The 16728-nt window shown below is 57.7% G+C and overlaps 6 protein-coding genes across 6 annotated transcripts; 2 read left to right on the top strand and 4 right to left on the bottom strand.

Moving 5' to 3' along the window:
- Window positions 1-425: 425 nt before the first annotated feature.
- On the top strand, window positions 426-5058 carry B0H64DRAFT_371656 (P-loop containing nucleoside triphosphate hydrolase protein; the record flags this gene model as incomplete). The annotated part of the gene is made up of 7 exons (XM_062802172.1): window positions 426-639; window positions 711-763; window positions 827-936; window positions 1011-2231; window positions 2812-2922; window positions 3032-3276; window positions 3362-5058. The coding sequence occupies 7 exons, from the start codon at window positions 426-428 to the stop codon at window positions 5056-5058; spliced, it is 3651 nt and encodes a 1216-aa protein (XP_062662797.1).
- Window positions 5059-5837: 779 nt separating this feature from the next.
- B0H64DRAFT_318118 (uncharacterized protein) lies at window positions 5838-7318 on the bottom strand (the record flags this gene model as incomplete). Its single annotated transcript, XM_062800372.1, has 2 exons — window positions 5838-6949; window positions 7000-7318. The coding sequence occupies 2 exons, from the start codon at window positions 7316-7318 to the stop codon at window positions 5838-5840; spliced, it is 1431 nt and encodes a 476-aa protein (XP_062662798.1).
- Window positions 7319-8261: 943 nt separating this feature from the next.
- Window positions 8262-8945, bottom strand: B0H64DRAFT_96094 (uncharacterized protein). Its single transcript, XM_062809035.1, has one exon. It carries the CDS (start codon window positions 8757-8759, stop codon window positions 8340-8342), a length of 420 nt encoding a protein of 139 aa, XP_062662799.1. The 5' UTR covers window positions 8760-8945; the 3' UTR covers window positions 8262-8339.
- A 925-nt stretch (window positions 8946-9870) lies between these two features.
- Window positions 9871-11086, top strand: B0H64DRAFT_96137 (translation initiation factor eIF 4e-like domain-containing protein). Its single transcript, XM_062809036.1, has 2 exons — window positions 9871-10561; window positions 10636-11086. The coding sequence occupies exons 1-2, from the start codon at window positions 10054-10056 to the stop codon at window positions 10971-10973; spliced, it is 846 nt and encodes a 281-aa protein (XP_062662800.1). The 5' UTR covers window positions 9871-10053; the 3' UTR covers window positions 10974-11086.
- Window positions 11087-11334: 248 nt separating this feature from the next.
- Window positions 11335-12187, bottom strand: B0H64DRAFT_371660 (uncharacterized protein; the record flags this gene model as incomplete). The annotated part of the gene is made up of 3 exons (XM_062802173.1): window positions 11335-11404; window positions 11681-12105; window positions 12185-12187. The coding sequence occupies 3 exons, from the start codon at window positions 12185-12187 to the stop codon at window positions 11335-11337; spliced, it is 498 nt and encodes a 165-aa protein (XP_062662801.1).
- An 827-nt stretch (window positions 12188-13014) lies between these two features.
- B0H64DRAFT_415641 (Las1-like-domain-containing protein) lies at window positions 13015-16417 on the bottom strand (the record flags this gene model as incomplete). The annotated part of the gene is made up of 11 exons (XM_062805112.1): window positions 13015-13128; window positions 13171-13302; window positions 13364-13445; window positions 13505-13722; window positions 13779-13812; window positions 13986-14073; window positions 14247-14318; window positions 14604-14708; window positions 14867-15143; window positions 15273-15564; window positions 15894-16417. The coding sequence occupies 11 exons, from the start codon at window positions 16415-16417 to the stop codon at window positions 13015-13017; spliced, it is 1938 nt and encodes a 645-aa protein (XP_062662802.1).
- Between the last annotated feature and the right edge of the window lie 311 nt (window positions 16418-16728).

Below are 16728 nucleotides of genomic sequence, written 5' to 3' on the forward strand. Positions count from 1 at the left end.
TGCGGATACATTCAAGATGTAGATGAGGGTTGTAGGAGGAACTACCTACCTAATTGTAACTATTCCGGACCTCGGTGTCTTACTTATCTACAGATTACACGTCCTTTGATTACCAACCGTTTCTTACCTATGTATTGAGTTGTAACATACCAGCGGCAAAGTTACAAGGTTTCTTCTCCAGGCTTCCAGAAGCCGTAGCGTACTCAGGCTGGCCTCGTAACCGCTCGCTGCCTTCGAGCCGGATCAGATCAGAAACTCGGCCACTCTTCTTTCATATACCTTTGAAAGTACATCAAAATTGACCAAACTTTGCTCTCTTTTGGCAGTGTCCCACCCCCAGACCGCTAGGAAGAATCCGCCCCATCACGGCCATCAGACTGTAACTATTGCACGAACCCGTAACCCGTCATTACAGCGCCGTCGTCATGGACGTCCACCTTCTCGTTTATGACCTCTCAAGGGGCCTCGCGCGTCAGATGTCCCTCGGCCTGCTTGGATTTCAGCTCGATGCCATCTACCACACGGCAATACAATTAAACGGGCGAGAATACGTGTATGATGGCAGTATTGTTGCCATCAGACCGGGGTCGTCGCACCTCGGGCAGCCCATGCAAAAGTTACATCTTGGGACGACCGAGTGTACGTATTCACAGACGCAGACTACCCTTGAAATATCCCTCGAATAATGGTGCTGATTTGTGGCGCTCAAGTGCCCATGGACGTAATTGAGGAGTACCTAGACTCACTGCGGGAAATCTACACGGTCGAGGCAAGCTGACTATCACACTTCTCGCGATTACGGACATGGGATACTAACAATCTCTAGGCCTACGACTTGTGGAGGCACAACTGCAACAATTTCTCAAACGACTTCGCCACGTTCCTCTTGGGCAAAGGGATCCCTAGCCATATCACCAACATGCCTCAAACTGTTCTGTAAGTCTATCCAGGGGCCCTCTCCAAGGTCTTCAGCGAAACGAACCGGGACGAGAGGTACTAATATGTGGCAGAGATTCACCGTTTGGTCAGATGATCTTGCCCACGCTAACACAGCAAATCAACGCCAACAAACGCGGAGGCAACATTCTCGGCATCGAGCAGCAGACCCCGGGCAGCTCGGTCAAGCCTCAGTCAGAGCTCCACCGTCCCCTTAGCAAAGTCCACGTTGTCTCGAATTTAGGGCAGCTCGACGAGTTGCTGGGAAGGTTCGAGAAAGCATGCGCTGTTGTCTTTTTCACTTCGGCCACCTGCCCTCCTTGCAAAACCCTCTATCCGCTCTATGATGAGCTCGCGGGTGAGATCGGGGAGAAGGGGGTCCTGATCAAAGTCGATACTTCGCAAGCTTTGGATGTTGGCAGTCGATACTCCATCTCGGCGACGCCGACATTCATTACATTCCTAAAAGGTCAGCAGGAGAACCGGTGGAGCGGCGCGGACCCAAGTGCGTTGCGAGGCAACGTCCAACTCCTCGTCCAAATGGCATGGCCACCACACCCGCACCAGGCCCTTGATTTACCCACCTTTTCCAATCCCGCCGCCGATTACGTCACCTTCACCAAGATCCCCCCTCTGCCGAAGCTCCTCGCAAAGATGGGCGCGACCGCAGCCCATCCAGCGGTCCAGAGCATCAAAACCTTCATCGAGTCCCGCACCTCCGACGGGCCCGCCGAGACGACCCTCCCGGACCTCGCCGCCTTCACCTCCCTCATCCGCTCCTCCCTAACCACCCTCCCTCCCGACCTCCTCTTCACCTTCATCGACCTCCTCCGCTGCGCCCTCATCGACCCGCGCGTGAGCGGCTACCTCGCCGAGGAACAACAACAACCCACCCACCACGACACCATCACCGCCATCCTCACCCACGTCACCACCACCCTCTCCCCCACCACCTGCCCCTACGCCCTACGCCTCGTCACCCTCCAACTCGCCTGCAACCTCTTCACCACGCCACTCTACCCCGGCCAAATCCTCACCCACCCCCCGCTCCGCACCGCCCTCACCCAGCTCATCTCCTCCAGCTTCCTCGACGACGCCCACACCAACACGCGCGCAGCCGCCGCCGCCCTGCTGTTCAACGTGGCCCTGGCCAACAACCGCAAGCGCCGCGCGGGGCCCGGGGACCTGCTGCCGGAGGCGGAGCAGGTGGAATTGGCGGCGTCGGTGCTGGAGGCGATCGTGCAGGAGGACACGTCGGCGGAGGCGCTCGAGGGGATGCTGCTGGCGCTGGGCTGGTTGGTGTATTGTGTGCCGCTGGAGGGGGAGGTGGTGGACTTGTTGCGGGTGATGGAGGCGGGCGGGGAGGTGGTGAGGAAGGGGGAGGGGGAGGGCGTGGGGAGGGGGATGGGGTTGGTTAAGGAGGTGGGGGGGGTTTTGTTGGGGAGGGGGTTGGAGCGTTGAATGGTTTGGTAGGGGGTGTGGGCGTTATTGGGAGCTGGGCTTGCTTTTAGAGGTAGAGGTAGAGAGAGGGCTGCATTTACGAACTGCACGGTAGATAGTTAGATACCTTGAGATTTCTCAACTCGCATATTATTGAGAGTTGTGGATTCCCGGCAACACTCTCCGGGGAAAGGTACCCAGATCGGAGGGTTCTCCGCTTCTTTCATTGCTGCCTTCTTCTTCCTCTGCTTCAGTCCGTCGTTGAATAACCAATAACCTTGCAAACCCGATCCACCACTGGCGGTTCCTTGCATCGAAGAGTCTGGTTTGATACCCATGAATACCAGGGAGAGGTGATGTGCATGGATTGAGTGCTGCCAACACATCGCAATGCCCCACGGTTGGCGGTGAATGGCCCACTTACCCCAATTTTAGCGCAGAAGCTGCCGCCAAGATGCAACTGAATGCAACTGCCAACCCAGCCAACCCCTGCATATTCGGCAGCTCGCATCTGCTCACCCCAGCAACTGCAACCCCCCAGCCAATGTAAACAATCGCCAGGAGGAACCGACCCCGTCGAGGCAAGCCACCTCAGCAAGCGCCAGCTGGCGATCCACAGCTTCCCCCGGCTTGCGCATCAGTACTAAATGTACAGCAACCTCGAAAAACGCTTCCGAGACGTCGTCGGCGATATCAATGAGACCTTGATTGGCATTTCCCTGGACCCGCGCCTGATGCCGAACTCCGCAGGTTACCTCGACGTCGCCCAGCGATCCGGTGCCTCGTGCGCGAGCACTCCTTCGTTGCGATCGCGCGATGGCACCGTTCCGCCGCATGCCCGGGTCGATGGGGGAGGGAACGTGAGGGTCGTCGTGAGGGTGCGGGCGTTTCTACCGCGGGGTATGTTTATGTGTTTCTGTCTCCCTTGTTCGATAATGCAATAGGGTATTTACCAATCGCGATCGCTAACTCCAACAACATGCAGAAATCCACCGCGATGCAGAATGCCTCATCCACATGGACCCGGTCTCGCAGCAGACAACCCTCCTCGTCCCCAATGACCACGACCCGGCCAATGCGCGGGCGCGCTCGCGCAAGGTCTTGGAGGAGAAGTCCTTCACCTTTGACAACAGCTTTTGGAGCCACGACCCAGAAGATGAGCACTATGCGACACAGGAAGATGTCTACGATAGCTTGGGCGAGGAATTTCTCGATCACAACTTCGAAGGGTACCACACATGCATCTTCGCCTACGGCCAGACCGGCTCCGGCAAGTCTTACACCATGATGGGCACGCCAGACCACCCTGGCTTAATACCACGGACATGCGAGGACCTGTTCGAGCGCATCGCGGCGGCCCAAGACGAAACCCCCAACATCAGTTACAACGTGCGCGTCTCGTACTTCGAAGTCTACAACGAGCACGTCCGCGACCTTCTCGTCCCTGTCATCCCGCACCAGCCCCCGTACTACCTCAAGATTCGCGAGTCTCCCACCGAGGGCCCCTACGTCAAAGACCTCACCGAGGTCCCAGTGCGCAGCCTGCGCGAGATCATCCGGTACATGCGCGTCGGCGACAACAACCGCACAACGGCCAGCACCAAGATGAACGACACCAGTTCGCGCAGCCACGCCGTTTTCACCATCATGCTCAAACAAATCCACCACGACCTCGAGACGGACGAAACCACCGAGCGCTCCAGCCGCATCCGCCTGGTCGATCTCGCAGGCTCCGAGCGCGCCAAGTCCACCGAAGCCACCGGCCAACGCCTGCGCGAGGGCAGCAACATCAACAAGTCCCTGACCACCCTCGGGCGCGTCATCGCCGCGCTCGCCGACCCCAAGCAGCAGCGCCCCCGCCCGGGCACCTCTGTCGTACCCTACCGCGACAGCATCCTCACCTGGCTTCTCAAGGACTCGCTCGGAGGCAACTCCAAGACAGCCATGATCGCATGCATCGCCCCGTCCGACTACGAAGAAACGCTCTCGACACTGCGATACGCGGACCAGGCCAAGCGGATCCGCACGCGGGCGGTGGTGAACCAGGTGGACGCGGTATCAGCAGCGGAGCGCGACGCGCAGATCGCGGCGATGGAGGCCGAGATCCGGGAGCTCCAGCTCGTGGTCGGCGACTCGCGGCGGCGCGAGAAGGACGCGCGCGAGGCCGAGGAGCGCCTCGAGGAGTACCAGGCCCGCGTCCGCGGCCTCCAGCTCGCCATGGCCGAGCGCTCCCTCCTCGCCGACGGCAAGATCCGCTCCCTCCAGACCGAGAACGACGCGCTGCGCCTGCATCTCAAGTTGGCGCTGGAGAGTCTGCGGAATCCGATTCCTGCGATTCCGGTTAGTGAGGAGGGGGTGGTGGCGGTTGGTGGTGGTGGGGAGGGTGATGGCGATAACAACAACAAGGAGGCTGCGGAGGATACTGGTGCTGGTGCTGACGATGATAATGATGACGGGTATGCGTCGGGCGGGCCGGACCAGGAAGAAGAGGAAGAACAGAAGGAAGACGACGAGGAAGAGGCGGCCAAGTATGAGCGTAATGCTGACGACATGCATGAGCACATGAGCGGGCTGCTGAAGGATCTGGATATGTTCCGGCGCAAGATCGGGGATGACAAGACCCGTTTTGTGGATGAGTTGAGTCGGAGGAAGCCGCTGGGGAAGAGGTCGAATATTATTTGACGGGGCCGGGGGGGCTTTTTGATGATTATGAGGGGTGCGTTGATGGGGGTGGTAAGGCAGGAAGACGTCGGGGGGTGGGTGGGATATTGCTACGACTGCTTTTTCGTATGTTGTTTTGGTTGTTCTGATTTTATCATGTTTTCACGACACGCTGGATGAGAGCGGAGGAGCTTTGTTACTGTACCGTTACTGCGCTGCTGCATGGAGTTGGGGCGGTTGGGGTTGGTTATAGGATAGGCCGGTTTACGTCAAGAAGGATTATTTAGGTATGATGAGTAGATGGGTTTAGGAATAGGAATGCCTTTGTGAACGAGTCGATGTTTTTACCACACGAATAATGGCAAAGTAACTTGTTATGAATGATGTATTGTATGCTCTATCGCCTGCGTGTTCTAATGCAATGCGCCCCCCAATGTTGGGTCTGATACCCGTGTCTATGCCCATGTCCATGCCGTTGACTGGACGCAAACCACGAAAGGAAAAAAGCGATACCACAAAAGAAAGGACGTAGGTGATGTCTAGGGTATATCCTCCCTGACCAATGCCAATGCCGCCGACTCCGTAAACCGCCACCCGATCAGGTACCGTGTTCCCTGTGTATCATGCAACGCCAGCTCCAAGCCAAGCCGCAGGTGAAACGGTGCTCATGCAGCCATCCATAACGCCTATTACATCGCTGCCAACTCCAATGCTGAGAGTGTATCCGCCGATACAATGACAAAAGAAAAAATGTTTGAACAATGTCGAAATATGCCCTTCAATTAGTCGAGGTCGAGAGTTCACTCCACCTCCTCAATCAATGTCCTCCTCTCCGCGTCCCGCCGCTCCCTCTGTACCACCTTGATCTTAGTCCGGCGGCTCGAAGATGAACCCGGCTCCTCGCTACTATCGCGCGAGCCCGTCGCCGATGGCATCACGGGATGCCGCAGCATGATGATTCTATCGGGGGAGGTGGACCGCGATCCGTCGGGGCTGCGGCTAGGGACGCGAATTCTGGTGATCGGGACGCGGCCGCCACTTGATGAAGAAGAGGCGCTGACGTTGCTGCCGCTGCTGGTGGGCCTGTCGCCCACAGCCACGGTGATGGAGTCCTTGTGGGCGGCAGCTTTGGGCTCGAACGGGTCGTTGGGAACGGCATCCGGGTTCGGCCGGCTAACCAGCTTACGCCGCTTCATGTCGTAGTGACGGATCTTGGGGGTGGGATAGCGGTACTGGAGGCGGATCTTGTTGGGCGGGCTGGCGGCCTCGGAGTCATCGTCGTCCACGGAATCTGACGCCTTGCGCTTCCTGAGGTTGGCGTGCAGGCTGGCGGTTGTGGAGGTTGAGGCGTCGGTCTCGTCACCGCTGTCTTCGTCGGTGCGTTGCATGCCATCGATGTTGCCCTCGTGCTCGCTGCTATCTTGTTGGGGGGTACCCGGGTGCTTGACGGCGAGGTCACCCGGGAGGATGATGCGCCTCTGGTGTCTCAATTTCTGAGCCTCGACTAAGCCCGAAAACAGGTTCATCTCGACGTGCTGCTGGGATGCAGCCTGGTCCTCGTCAAGCTCGAAGCGGACGGCGTCTGGGTCGTTGGCTAGCGTTGTCTCGGTCTCCAGGTTGGCCCGCGCCAGCTGGCCGAGGAACTCGGGGAGCGTGCTCATCAGGCCCGAGCCGCGAAGCATAGAGGCGTCGACCCTCATTGTCGGCTTGGTGGTGGGCGCAGTGCGGCGGTTCGGGAGATCGATGATTCGCTCAATCTCGGCATCCGAAGCAAGAGTGGGTTCGGCAAACTCGGGGAATGCCTCGGAGTTCATGGCTCTCCGCTCAAAACGGCGGAGATCTCGAGGACTAGCGCCCTCGGGCTCGGGAGAGGACGGTGGTGACATGATCTTTGGTAGCAGTCGAAGATGGGCTGCAAGTTTGTTAGTAATGGGCTAGGCTCGCAGGTAGGAAAACTCGTACGTTCAATGTCCAAGTTGAAGAGGTTGGGGAAGGTTCTCAAAAGGGCAGTTGGCCTCTTCGCTGCGTACGGGTACCCCTTAAAGTACCGGTCCGCCCAGAGTCTGGCTTTGGTTGTTAGCGACGAAATGGACACGCTTCCGTCGCTATTGAAGTATTCGAGGGCGATGTCAAGCCCCAGCCGGAGCATGGCCAAATCGCCTCTTTTCGAGCGAGGAGGCTGCACCGACTGAGCCGCCTTGAAGGCAGCGAAGGGCTTGACAGGCGTCCCCGTCGCGAAGAGCCCTCTGTCCCTCACCACGATCCTGATTTGAGGAGCCATGGCGGGAGCAAGATGGCCAAGAGTGGGAGTGGAAATTGGGGAGGAGAGAGCCGGAAAGATGGATTCCCGAGAAGAGCGTTGGAAAGGGCTGTGAAGTTTGACGGACGGAGAAAGGAATCCGAAGTGTCGATTGACAGACGGAGGGGAGATATAGGGAATGAGAGCGATGCGCCGGGGAACGCTAGGAAAGAGAGAACCGATTAAGGTCAGGGCATACCTACTAGTGGCGTTGCTGTCCACGTGGGAACAATGACGTTTGGCCCTTGAATAGCGCTGACCGAGGGGGAAGAATAAACGTCGTGGTGCCCAATGCCAGCTGGCAGGTGATCTGGTGGTCGGGGAAGAAGGTTGCAAGGCGAGGCGAGGCGGAGAGCGACGTGGTGGTCGTGCGTGGCCCAGGTTGTGGGAGCTGCAGGTTCCGTTTTGGAGTGTCGAGAAAAGGTCGAAAAATGACCAAATGAAATAGAAATGGATGGCGCTTCGATCACGAGGGGCAAAACAACTCTGCTGTTCTGGTCTGCACTCGTAGGTCAGAGAAAATACTGATCGAGTGGGTGATGGAAGATTGATCGAAATTGGGTGCAGCTTGGAGATGAAAGCGCTGGAAAGAGACTGCAAGTGCTGTAACCAGGGAGGTACCTAACTAACGGAACTCAAGGTCGGTCCAGCACCTGGCCAACTTCAGATGAACCTGGAAACCCCGCCCCCACTTTCGAAAAAAAAGGTCACCTCAGGTCAGGTGTGTGTTTGGGATGTCTCGCACTTGGGCAATTCGTTCCCTGTATTTCCAAGCAACATTTCTCTGGTCGGCCGTCTTCTGCTGCCATCTTTGATTCACCGTAGGGCTCGAAGGTGGTCGGCGTGACCCACTATGTCAGGCACTTGCATCCCGGCCGGCAAAGCCCCATTTGGTCAGCTCAAGTGCCAAGAGCCGATTCCGTATCTCCCCAGCTTTGAATCTCGCCCCTCCGCCTGCACTTGCGAGACCACACAGCCCCAGGCTTTTGCTTGTTTGGGCAAATCAAATTTGAAAATACAAAGGCAAAAAAAACAAACCGAAAGAAAGACAAGGCCCAACAATGCGAGTCATCAGCAAGCCAACAGAGGTTGACACGAAACTCCGATGGAACCCTGGAAGGATCACGGGCAAGGCACAGGGCAGCCCGACGACCCGGCCCGAGACCGACAATCCACAAGTGGGTGCATGGGACCTTTGTTTCTCGCGTCCCTCGTGCAGGACGCCATCGCTGGCAGATCTCCGTTCCATTTCAGCCAGCTCGGAACCTTCAACCTTTGGCAGAGGGCCAAACCACGTCACAACAGCATGAAGAAACAGTCCAAGCAACACAGGGGATAGCGCCGCCAAGATACCACCCCGCAGTGTCACTGTTTTGCCCCTTTGTGCACAACTGGAGCAGTTGTCGAGATGCAATGCCGCCATTGTGCATGGCGGGTGGGATGCCGAGCGACCCGAGCCTGACGTGGGTATGTATGTACAAGAGCTGCAAGGAGCCAAGCGGAGAAACAACAACACCAACAAGTGACGGGGGAGGCTCTCTCGTCAGGCCCTCTGCTGGCGGTTCGCCCCACAGCGCGCCTCACTCAGCTGCCGGCCTCAGTTGAAACACACAGGCTGCCCCACCATGCCCGTTTCAGCTTGGGGGCCGACAGGGGAACAAGCGACCCTCTGGCCAAAAAAGGCCGAACATGGAAGGAAAGCAAGAAATCAAGCAAAACGGACGAACAGAAAGAAATTGAAAGGAGAGCAAGAATCAAGCAAAAAGGACAAATGAAAAGAAATCGAGAAAAATAAATCAAATGGAAAAGAGGGCAAAATAGAACATAATTAAATGGATAAATCCAGTCCTTTGGGCTTTAGGATGGCTTTCGTTGTGTTCCAAGAGTCCGGCTTTTTTTGTCCGCGAGGTACAAGCCCACCGACAGGTGGGGGAATGCTCCACGTCCCCCCGGCCTGGGATCCCCATTCATGGACGTTGCTCGTCTCGGCCGCCCAACCTGGAACGGCGCTTCGCTTCTCATTCTGTAGCAATTGACGCCCTCGTATTGTTGTCTCTTTCTTTGTGTGTGACGGCCGTGACCCCATAGGGCAGCAGACCGACGGACACCTGACCGGGAAGGAGGGCGATTCCCTAATTAGGTACCTTCGTTCCCGCAATTCCCCCACGCGCGCACCACCACACCTTGGCCCTGCCCCTCGTTTCGTTGTCCTTCCTCACCTGACAATCGACGTTCCATCGCAGCGTCACAACCCCTGGCTGACCAAAACGACAACCTAGCTAGACGAAGCACCTTCGCTTCGGATGCAGCAGATGATTTTAGCAAACAGTTGCTAAGTCGACCAGTTTGAATATTTCAGTTGTCTTCCGAGTTGTTTGCGGCTCTGCTTCGTCCCATCTTTTTGCCCATCAGTTGAAACAAACCGGGAACAAGACCGGCCATCGACAACCTGCCGCAGTCACGCAGGCCAACGTTGCTCTCGCCCACAAGGCCGCTGACGGACAAACTCCCGTGACGTGGATCTTTCGCGTCTGTTCCACCCGTGCCACAGTCTCAACGGGTATCTACATCTCGGTAGATATTCTACCCGACTCTGCCCTTCCATCCGCTCTCTACCCCTATCCCTTCCTCCAGGAGCAGCAGCAGGGCCGCCACCTCCCCAACCAACGACAGCCCGGACAAAGAACCCCATCCCCCCCGCCGCCGCCACCACCACCATGTCGATGCGCCCCTCCCTCTTCACGCGTGGCCTCTCGGGGCTATCGCAGTCGTCCGACCCCAACTCCCCCATGAGCGGCGTGTCGTCGCCCGCCGAGCAGCGCAACGATGCCAAGCACAACTTTCTCAAGGCGATGCGCCCCCTACCCACCCAGCACTACTGGAACGTGTGGTTCGACCGGCAGCAGAGCAAAGACCAGCAGCAGCAACAGCAGGCGGGCGACAACAACAATGGGGAATACCACGCGGAGCTCGAGCAGCTGGGCGCGCCGATCGAGAGCGTGCAGGACTTTTGGCGGTACAACAACAACACGCCGGTAGACCAGATCAAGATGCGCGAGAGCATCTACCTCTTCAAGGCCGGGTTCAAGCCCATCTGGGAGGACCGCCGGAACGTGCTGGGCGGCAGCTGGACCTTCCGGGTGCCCAAGAGCAACGGGCCGGACGTGTGGAACCGGGTGCAGCTGCTGGCGATCGGGGAGAAGCTGCAGAGCGTCTTGGAAGACGGTATGCCCATCCGGTCCTCGTGATTTTATTGTGCCTATGTCTTTGCCGGTCACTAACCCGGGTGTGATACGCAGGCGACCAAATCTGCGGCGTCGGCCTCTCGGTCCGCTTCAACTCGCACCTCATCTCCATCTGGCACCGCGACGCGTCCCGCCAGGCCTCCATCGACGCCATGGTGCAGTGCGTGCTCGAAGAGCTGCCCGCCGAGCTCCGCCCCAAGCCGGACAACTACTTTTACAAGAAGCACTCGGACCACGCCGGGTTCAAGGTCCCGCCCGAGCTGCAGGTCGTGATTGACTCGCAGCGCGCGCGGGAGGCGGCAGCGGCCAAGGCGGCACAGGAGTCGACATCTGGTGCTAAGCAAGGGCAAGCGCCTGAGATTGTTGAGGTGCCGCCGACGGAAGGCCAATGAACGTAGGGGAGTAAGCCATTTCATTGAAAGAAGCGTGTCTTGTTCACAACCCCAGCCATATATGGGGATCTGGAAAATACGGTCTGCATATGGCGGCGTTGCGTTCCATGTCAACGGCTGTATCGCCGCAGTGGGCATATCCACTTGGATGTAGAGAACAGTTATCTAAATAACTAGGGACCACCCCGTTCTCTCGCGTGTCCTCGTTTTGGACAGCAAATTCACATGCCTGCTCCCGTCGTAGGGTTGACCGTGGTGTGCATGGGCTTCCTCTTCCCGGTTGTCATCTCTCATATATGCCCGCCATCGATCGCCACACGCCGTACCCCAGCGTCCCAGCCGCGGCGCGTCATTGAATCATTCACTCGCTTCCCTGATATCCCATCCCAATCATCACCACCGCCGTCACCAACATCGTCACCGCCAAACCCCTGCCCTCCTCAACACATTATCAAACTCCTCCTTCCTCACCCCCCTCCCCACCCCAGCACCCCCGTTCGCCTCCAAAATCATATCCCTCAACAACTCCTCCGTCACAACCAACCCATCTCCCTTCCCCTTCCCACCACCACTCCCGTCTTTCCCCCCCACCCCCTGCCCCTCGGCATCCAACCTCAACAACCTCGCCACCCTCCTCAAATCCGCCAACGTAATCACCTCCGCCTCCCTTCCCCCCCCCCTCCCCCCCTTCCGTAAACAACCCATACGCCTCCTCCAACTCCCCCGCATGCGCCCCCCCCTCATCACCAGCCGCCTCCGCCTCCGCCGCATCCCTCCTCGCATGCAACTGCAGCGCGCAGACGCCCACAAACGCCTCGTACGTCGCGAACCCTTCCTCGTCCGGGTCCAGCACCGACGCGAACTCGGCCAGCTGCGCGGGGGACGAGGGCGGGAGGCCGAGTGCGATCAGCGCGCGTCGTACGTCGCTGATGGGCATGACCCCGTAAGGCTCTTCGCCGTCCATGGGTTCGGCGAAGAGGGAGAAGGCTTCGTGGAGCTCGGCTTCTTCGGCTGCGGTGAGGGCGTGTTCTTTGGCGAGTTTGGAGGGGCGCGGGGTGGTGGTGGTGCTGGTGCTGGTGGAGGGTTTGGGGGTGGTGGTGCTGGTGGTGGATGGGGGGCGGCGTCGGGTTGGCTGTGAGGGAAAGGGGGGCGTTGGTTAGTGGGTTGTGGTTTGGTGTGGTGTGTGGGGTGTGGAGGGGAGGGTGGCTTACCATTGTAGCGGTTTTGTTTCTGGGAGAGTTAAGACTGATTTCACTAACTTGCGATGCGATGCGACGGCGCGCAGGTGGGATCGCGGCAACCCGCTGTCGAGAGTGGATGGAGGTGGAGTTGATCTTCCAGGGTGGGGCGGTTATCGCCAAGTGGGCGCCTGGGCACGTGAGAGCCGAGTTTATATACCGGTCCCGCTGCGTTGAAATTTTCCTCTTTCCACCATAAACCTCGACGATACCAGAATGGTGCAAACCGTGTCGAAAGTTGCCTCAACCAAGCCGCTTTCTTTCTCCCTCGCTGCCAGACTCCAATCCAAGTCGCTAGGCGGTATTTAAACAAAGAGAAGCGCATGCAGGTAGGTGGTAGGCAGACACCGGTTTTGTCAGGTTCCATGTTCAAAGGATGTGTGCCTTCCCATGGTACTCGATATTTCAGTGTCGACCGCTTCAAAATTTGCTAGAGCTTGCCGCCTCCATTCAAACCCAGGGCGAGCAAGTGTGGACAGTGAAGCAATATTAAAAACCCCGTGTCTCTCTTGAGGCGCGTCCGCGAGTTCACTGCGCCTGAATCCTGTCGGGTTCTGGTGGCATGGGCTGGCGGAGACATTTCAATGCTCAGGCATATGAATTATTGGCTGTACGACCACTGTGAATGTGCCGAGGGCATCGACCTCATGGAACGAAGTTGGACTTGCCTTCATGGCATGGTTCGCAGCTATTTTTACAGATTGGACTTCTCTACAACCACCTCCCTGATCACACCCCCAAACTCTTGATCAACCTCGTGTCCATGAATCGGGCACCCCCTGACCAGGCCCGGGACAGCCGACTCACTTGAAGTTGTTCTTCATCTCGCGCAACTTGGTCATGATGGCAATAGGATCCGTCTCGCCTGTTGCCTTCTGAATCGCGGGGTCCTGTTCTCGGGTCAGCTGCCAGAGCCACTAACGTCCGCGGCGGTTCCTTACCTGAGGCCGCATGAACACGTTGTGTTTCTTCTCGTCGCCAATAGTAAACTTGCCTTGCGTCTCCCGGTTGTCCTTGGCGAATGACTCGAGGGCCTTGACCGGCTCGCTAGGGAGGACCGAAACACCAAACTTGGCATTGGCCCCGGTGTACTCGTGGCCGGGCTTGAAGACGGTCAGCACTGTGGTCGGGAGGTCGGGGTGTTTGACTCACAAAGACCCGGGTGTCGTCAGGGAGCGACCCCAGCGTCACGTTCAACGCCTTGTGCATCTCCTCACCGTTACCCTCAAAGAACCTGCCACAGCCTGCCGACGGTCAGAAAGGGGTAATCACAAGGACTGTTAGCAAGGCAACAACTCGCCTCCGTGGAACAGAGTATCCCCTGTAAACACAACCTTGTCTTCGCCATCCTGCATAAAAAAGCAAATGCTGTCCTGGGTATGGCAGGGCGTGTGTAGCGCCTTGACGGCGATGTCGCCGATGTTGAAGGTCGTGCCGTGAGCGGGCGTCTTGGTTACTTTCTTGCAGTCCTTGCCGCCGATGATTTCGAGGGGTTGGCCGAGCTCGGAAAGCTGCGACGGTCAGGACACAGTCAATCGATCGAGTGGTGAGTACCTAGTCAACTCACGAGCTCCTCATTCCCACCAGCATGGTCCCAGTGACTGGAAGGTCAGCTTCCCGTTTTGCGTACCGGATACCACGGATACTCACTGGTGGGTATTTATGATGGCCGAGAGCTTAATAGCTCCATCTTGGATAGCCTTCTTCAACACCGGCGCAACCCTAGTAATGTGAGTTTCTGGTGCCTCGAGTATTACATACAGTGAACACTCACTCGGCCGGGTGTGCCGGATCAATGATAACAGCCTCCTTGGACTTGTCATCGACGACGAGGTAAGCGTAGTTGTCGCTCTTCCCCGCCCCTGCAATGGCATATCATATTACTCTCGACATCACTTTCAATGGCAGTTGTCCATTGAGACTTACACATAGGAATCGATTGGATATGCATTGTGCGAACGGTAGCCGGCTGAGTAATATCACAATTTAGTTTTGGTCTCAAATGTCAGATACGGAGTACAAAGGGGAAGCTTACACTGGCAGTTAATGAAGAGAATTTGTATCTGGGCTGGAAAAGACGTCTGGCAGCAGTGAAAGCGGACATGCTCTGGGATGCGGAGTATACAGTTACGCCGGAGCAGCGAACTAGTGCAGATTGTATAAGCGGGGAGTTAAACAGATGGAAACCTGACGAATCCGGGTCTTGACAACCGCTGACGGCAGGAACAGATGCAGCTCGGCAGGCAGGACGGAGTGACGTCGTAATTGGACGACTCGCTTCGAGACGTGCCGTAACCAGCCCCGCAGTCACATGACCACCCATCTCTCGACCGTCTGTCCTCCTAGACGAATTCAGGGGCAGCGGGAAGACGATGAGTTGAAGGCCTGCGACGTGCTGTCAAGATGTAGATAACCGCCATAGCACAGACAATACCGCCTATACCACCCCAATGGGCTTCGGTACCCAAGACTCCTCCTGATACAGCACCCAAGCCGGCTGCACCTCAGCCATCGCAACCTCATCCCCATCCTCTCCATCTTCGCCCTCCTCTTCTTCTTCTTCCTCATCGTCCTCCGTCACCACCGTTTCCCCCTCATCCTCCACCTCCATCCCATCCCTCACTTTGTCCACCTTATCCTCCACAACCCCAAGACTCTTCGACAGCCCTTCTCCCTTAGGTACCTCATCTTCCTCCATCCGGTCCGCACCCACTCCATTTAGCAAAATGTCCCGCTGTAGCGCCAACGCCCGGCGCATCACCGTGCTATCCCTTGTACTCCCCGAGATGGAATCCAACACGGTCAGAACCAACCCCTCGCTAAACCTCGTAATCTCGCCCTTGAGCTGCTCCTCCTCGCCCTCAAGATACCTTTTCAGCAGCACATGCAACTCTTTCTCCTCTTCACGGACATCGGTATCCATAGAAATACCCTCCCGTCCCTTAACCCGGTCCTTCGGTGATTTCCGAGACGGTGATGGTGACCCAGCACGTCCTACCCCCGATTGAGCGGGTTGCCCACCGGAACCACTCCCACTCCCACTCCCACCCCCACTACCAACCCCAGCCGCAGACGAAGACGAAGACGAAGCCAAAGGCAACCGCGCGAGCAAAGCCGCGGACCTGGACGACAGGGCCAGCGGGGCCTCCAGGCCGCGCCAGTAGTAGTCCCAGATCCACTGCAGGGCGCTGGCGGCGGCGGCGCGCAGGCGGGGCAGCGAGGGCAGCTGCTCGTGGGTGGCCTGGTGGCGGAGCTCGACGAAGGTGGCGGGCAGGCCGACGCTCTTGGCGACGTCGTACATGGACATCTTGCGCTGCTTGTCCTGGTGCGAGTCGAGGAGGCCGGTGACGAAGCTAGGGGGTGGTTAGCTGGGTTGGGAGGGGAGATGGGCTGGGAGTGGTGGATGCTGGGGTGATATGGGGTGGTGGTATAAGGGGGGGGGGGGGGCGATGGAATGGGGATAGTTCGAGAGTAAAAGCGCTCATGCCTCGTCGTCCATGACATGCTCCCTCGCCCCTTGGAGCCCAATTCCCTACTCGTCCTCGCTGGACGCCCACCCGAGGTCACAGCCTGGACTACCCTCGCAAGGGCATAACTGCCCCAACCCACTCTCAACGTAGCCAGCAGCCAAACAGCCCAAACCCCAGTAGGAAAAAAGTCAATAAAGAAAACACAAACTCACCGACTAAAAGCAGCCGAGTACGCCGCGCGCACAGCATACGCCCTCGAAGCCGCCGCCGCCCCACTCCCACCAGCACCACCAGCACCACCACCAACACCACCATCGCCAACACCACCACTCCCACCACCATTCCCACCACCAACACCACCATCGCCACTCCCGTTCCCATACCCCTCATCACTCAACATGGCCGCCATCAGCAGCGCCGTCGACTCGACCATGTGCGGACAGCCGCCGCGGTGCATCCACATGGACACGCGGGCGACGGCCTGCTGTTTTGCTGCTGCGGCATTGGTGGTGGCTGTATCGGTGGTGGTGGGGTTGGACCGAGTTTGAGACTGAGGCTGTGACCAGGGCCGAGAATGAGGGTTGGTTCGTGATTGGGGTTGCGATTGGGGTTGTGTTCGTTGTGTCTGGGGTGCGTTGGTGGTGGTGTCGTGGTGGTGATGCTCCGGGTAGAACTGCGCGCGCACGGCGAGCAGCTCGTGGCGGTTGCGCCAGGGAGTGAAGATGTATTGTACCATCGGGAGGAATTCTAAAAGGGGATGTATGCTTGGTCGTTGATTTGGGGGGTGAGGAAAGGGTTATGAGGGCGGGCGTGGTGATGGACTTGGGTTTGAAGTTATTAAGGTACTTCGTGGTATCGTGATAGTGAAATCGCTGTTGTAAGAACTGTAATTACAGCGTCACAGGTTTCGTCAAAGTGAGTCCGTTAACAAGGATTACTCCATACACGGCAAAGTTTGCTGGGAGATCGGATTTCACTGTTAGTGCACCCCTGTCCATCACCTTCTTGCTTTCGTTCAGTCAGACATGTCCAAATCTTCCTTGAATC

The sequence above is a fragment of the Chaetomium fimeti genome, assembly GCF_033439085.1.
Source record: "Chaetomium fimeti strain CBS 168.71 chromosome Unknown B0H64scaffold_2, whole genome shotgun sequence".
Classification (NCBI taxonomy): Eukaryota; Fungi; Ascomycota; class Sordariomycetes; order Sordariales; family Chaetomiaceae; genus Chaetomium; species Chaetomium fimeti.

Bases quoted from the DNA above. Each gene is read 5' to 3' on its own strand.
- B0H64DRAFT_96094 (XM_062809035.1), bottom strand. From the start codon at position 8,759: ATGGCGGCATTGCATCTCGACAACTGCTCCAGTTGTGCACAAAGGGGC.
- B0H64DRAFT_96137 (XM_062809036.1), top strand. From the start codon at position 10,054: ATGTCGATGCGCCCCTCCCTCTTCACGCGTGGCCTCTCGGGGCTATCG. The intron at 10,562-10,635 runs GTATGCCCATCC...TGTGATACGCAG, and splicing joins GCAGAGCGTCTTGGAAGACG to GCGACCAAATCTGCGGCGTC.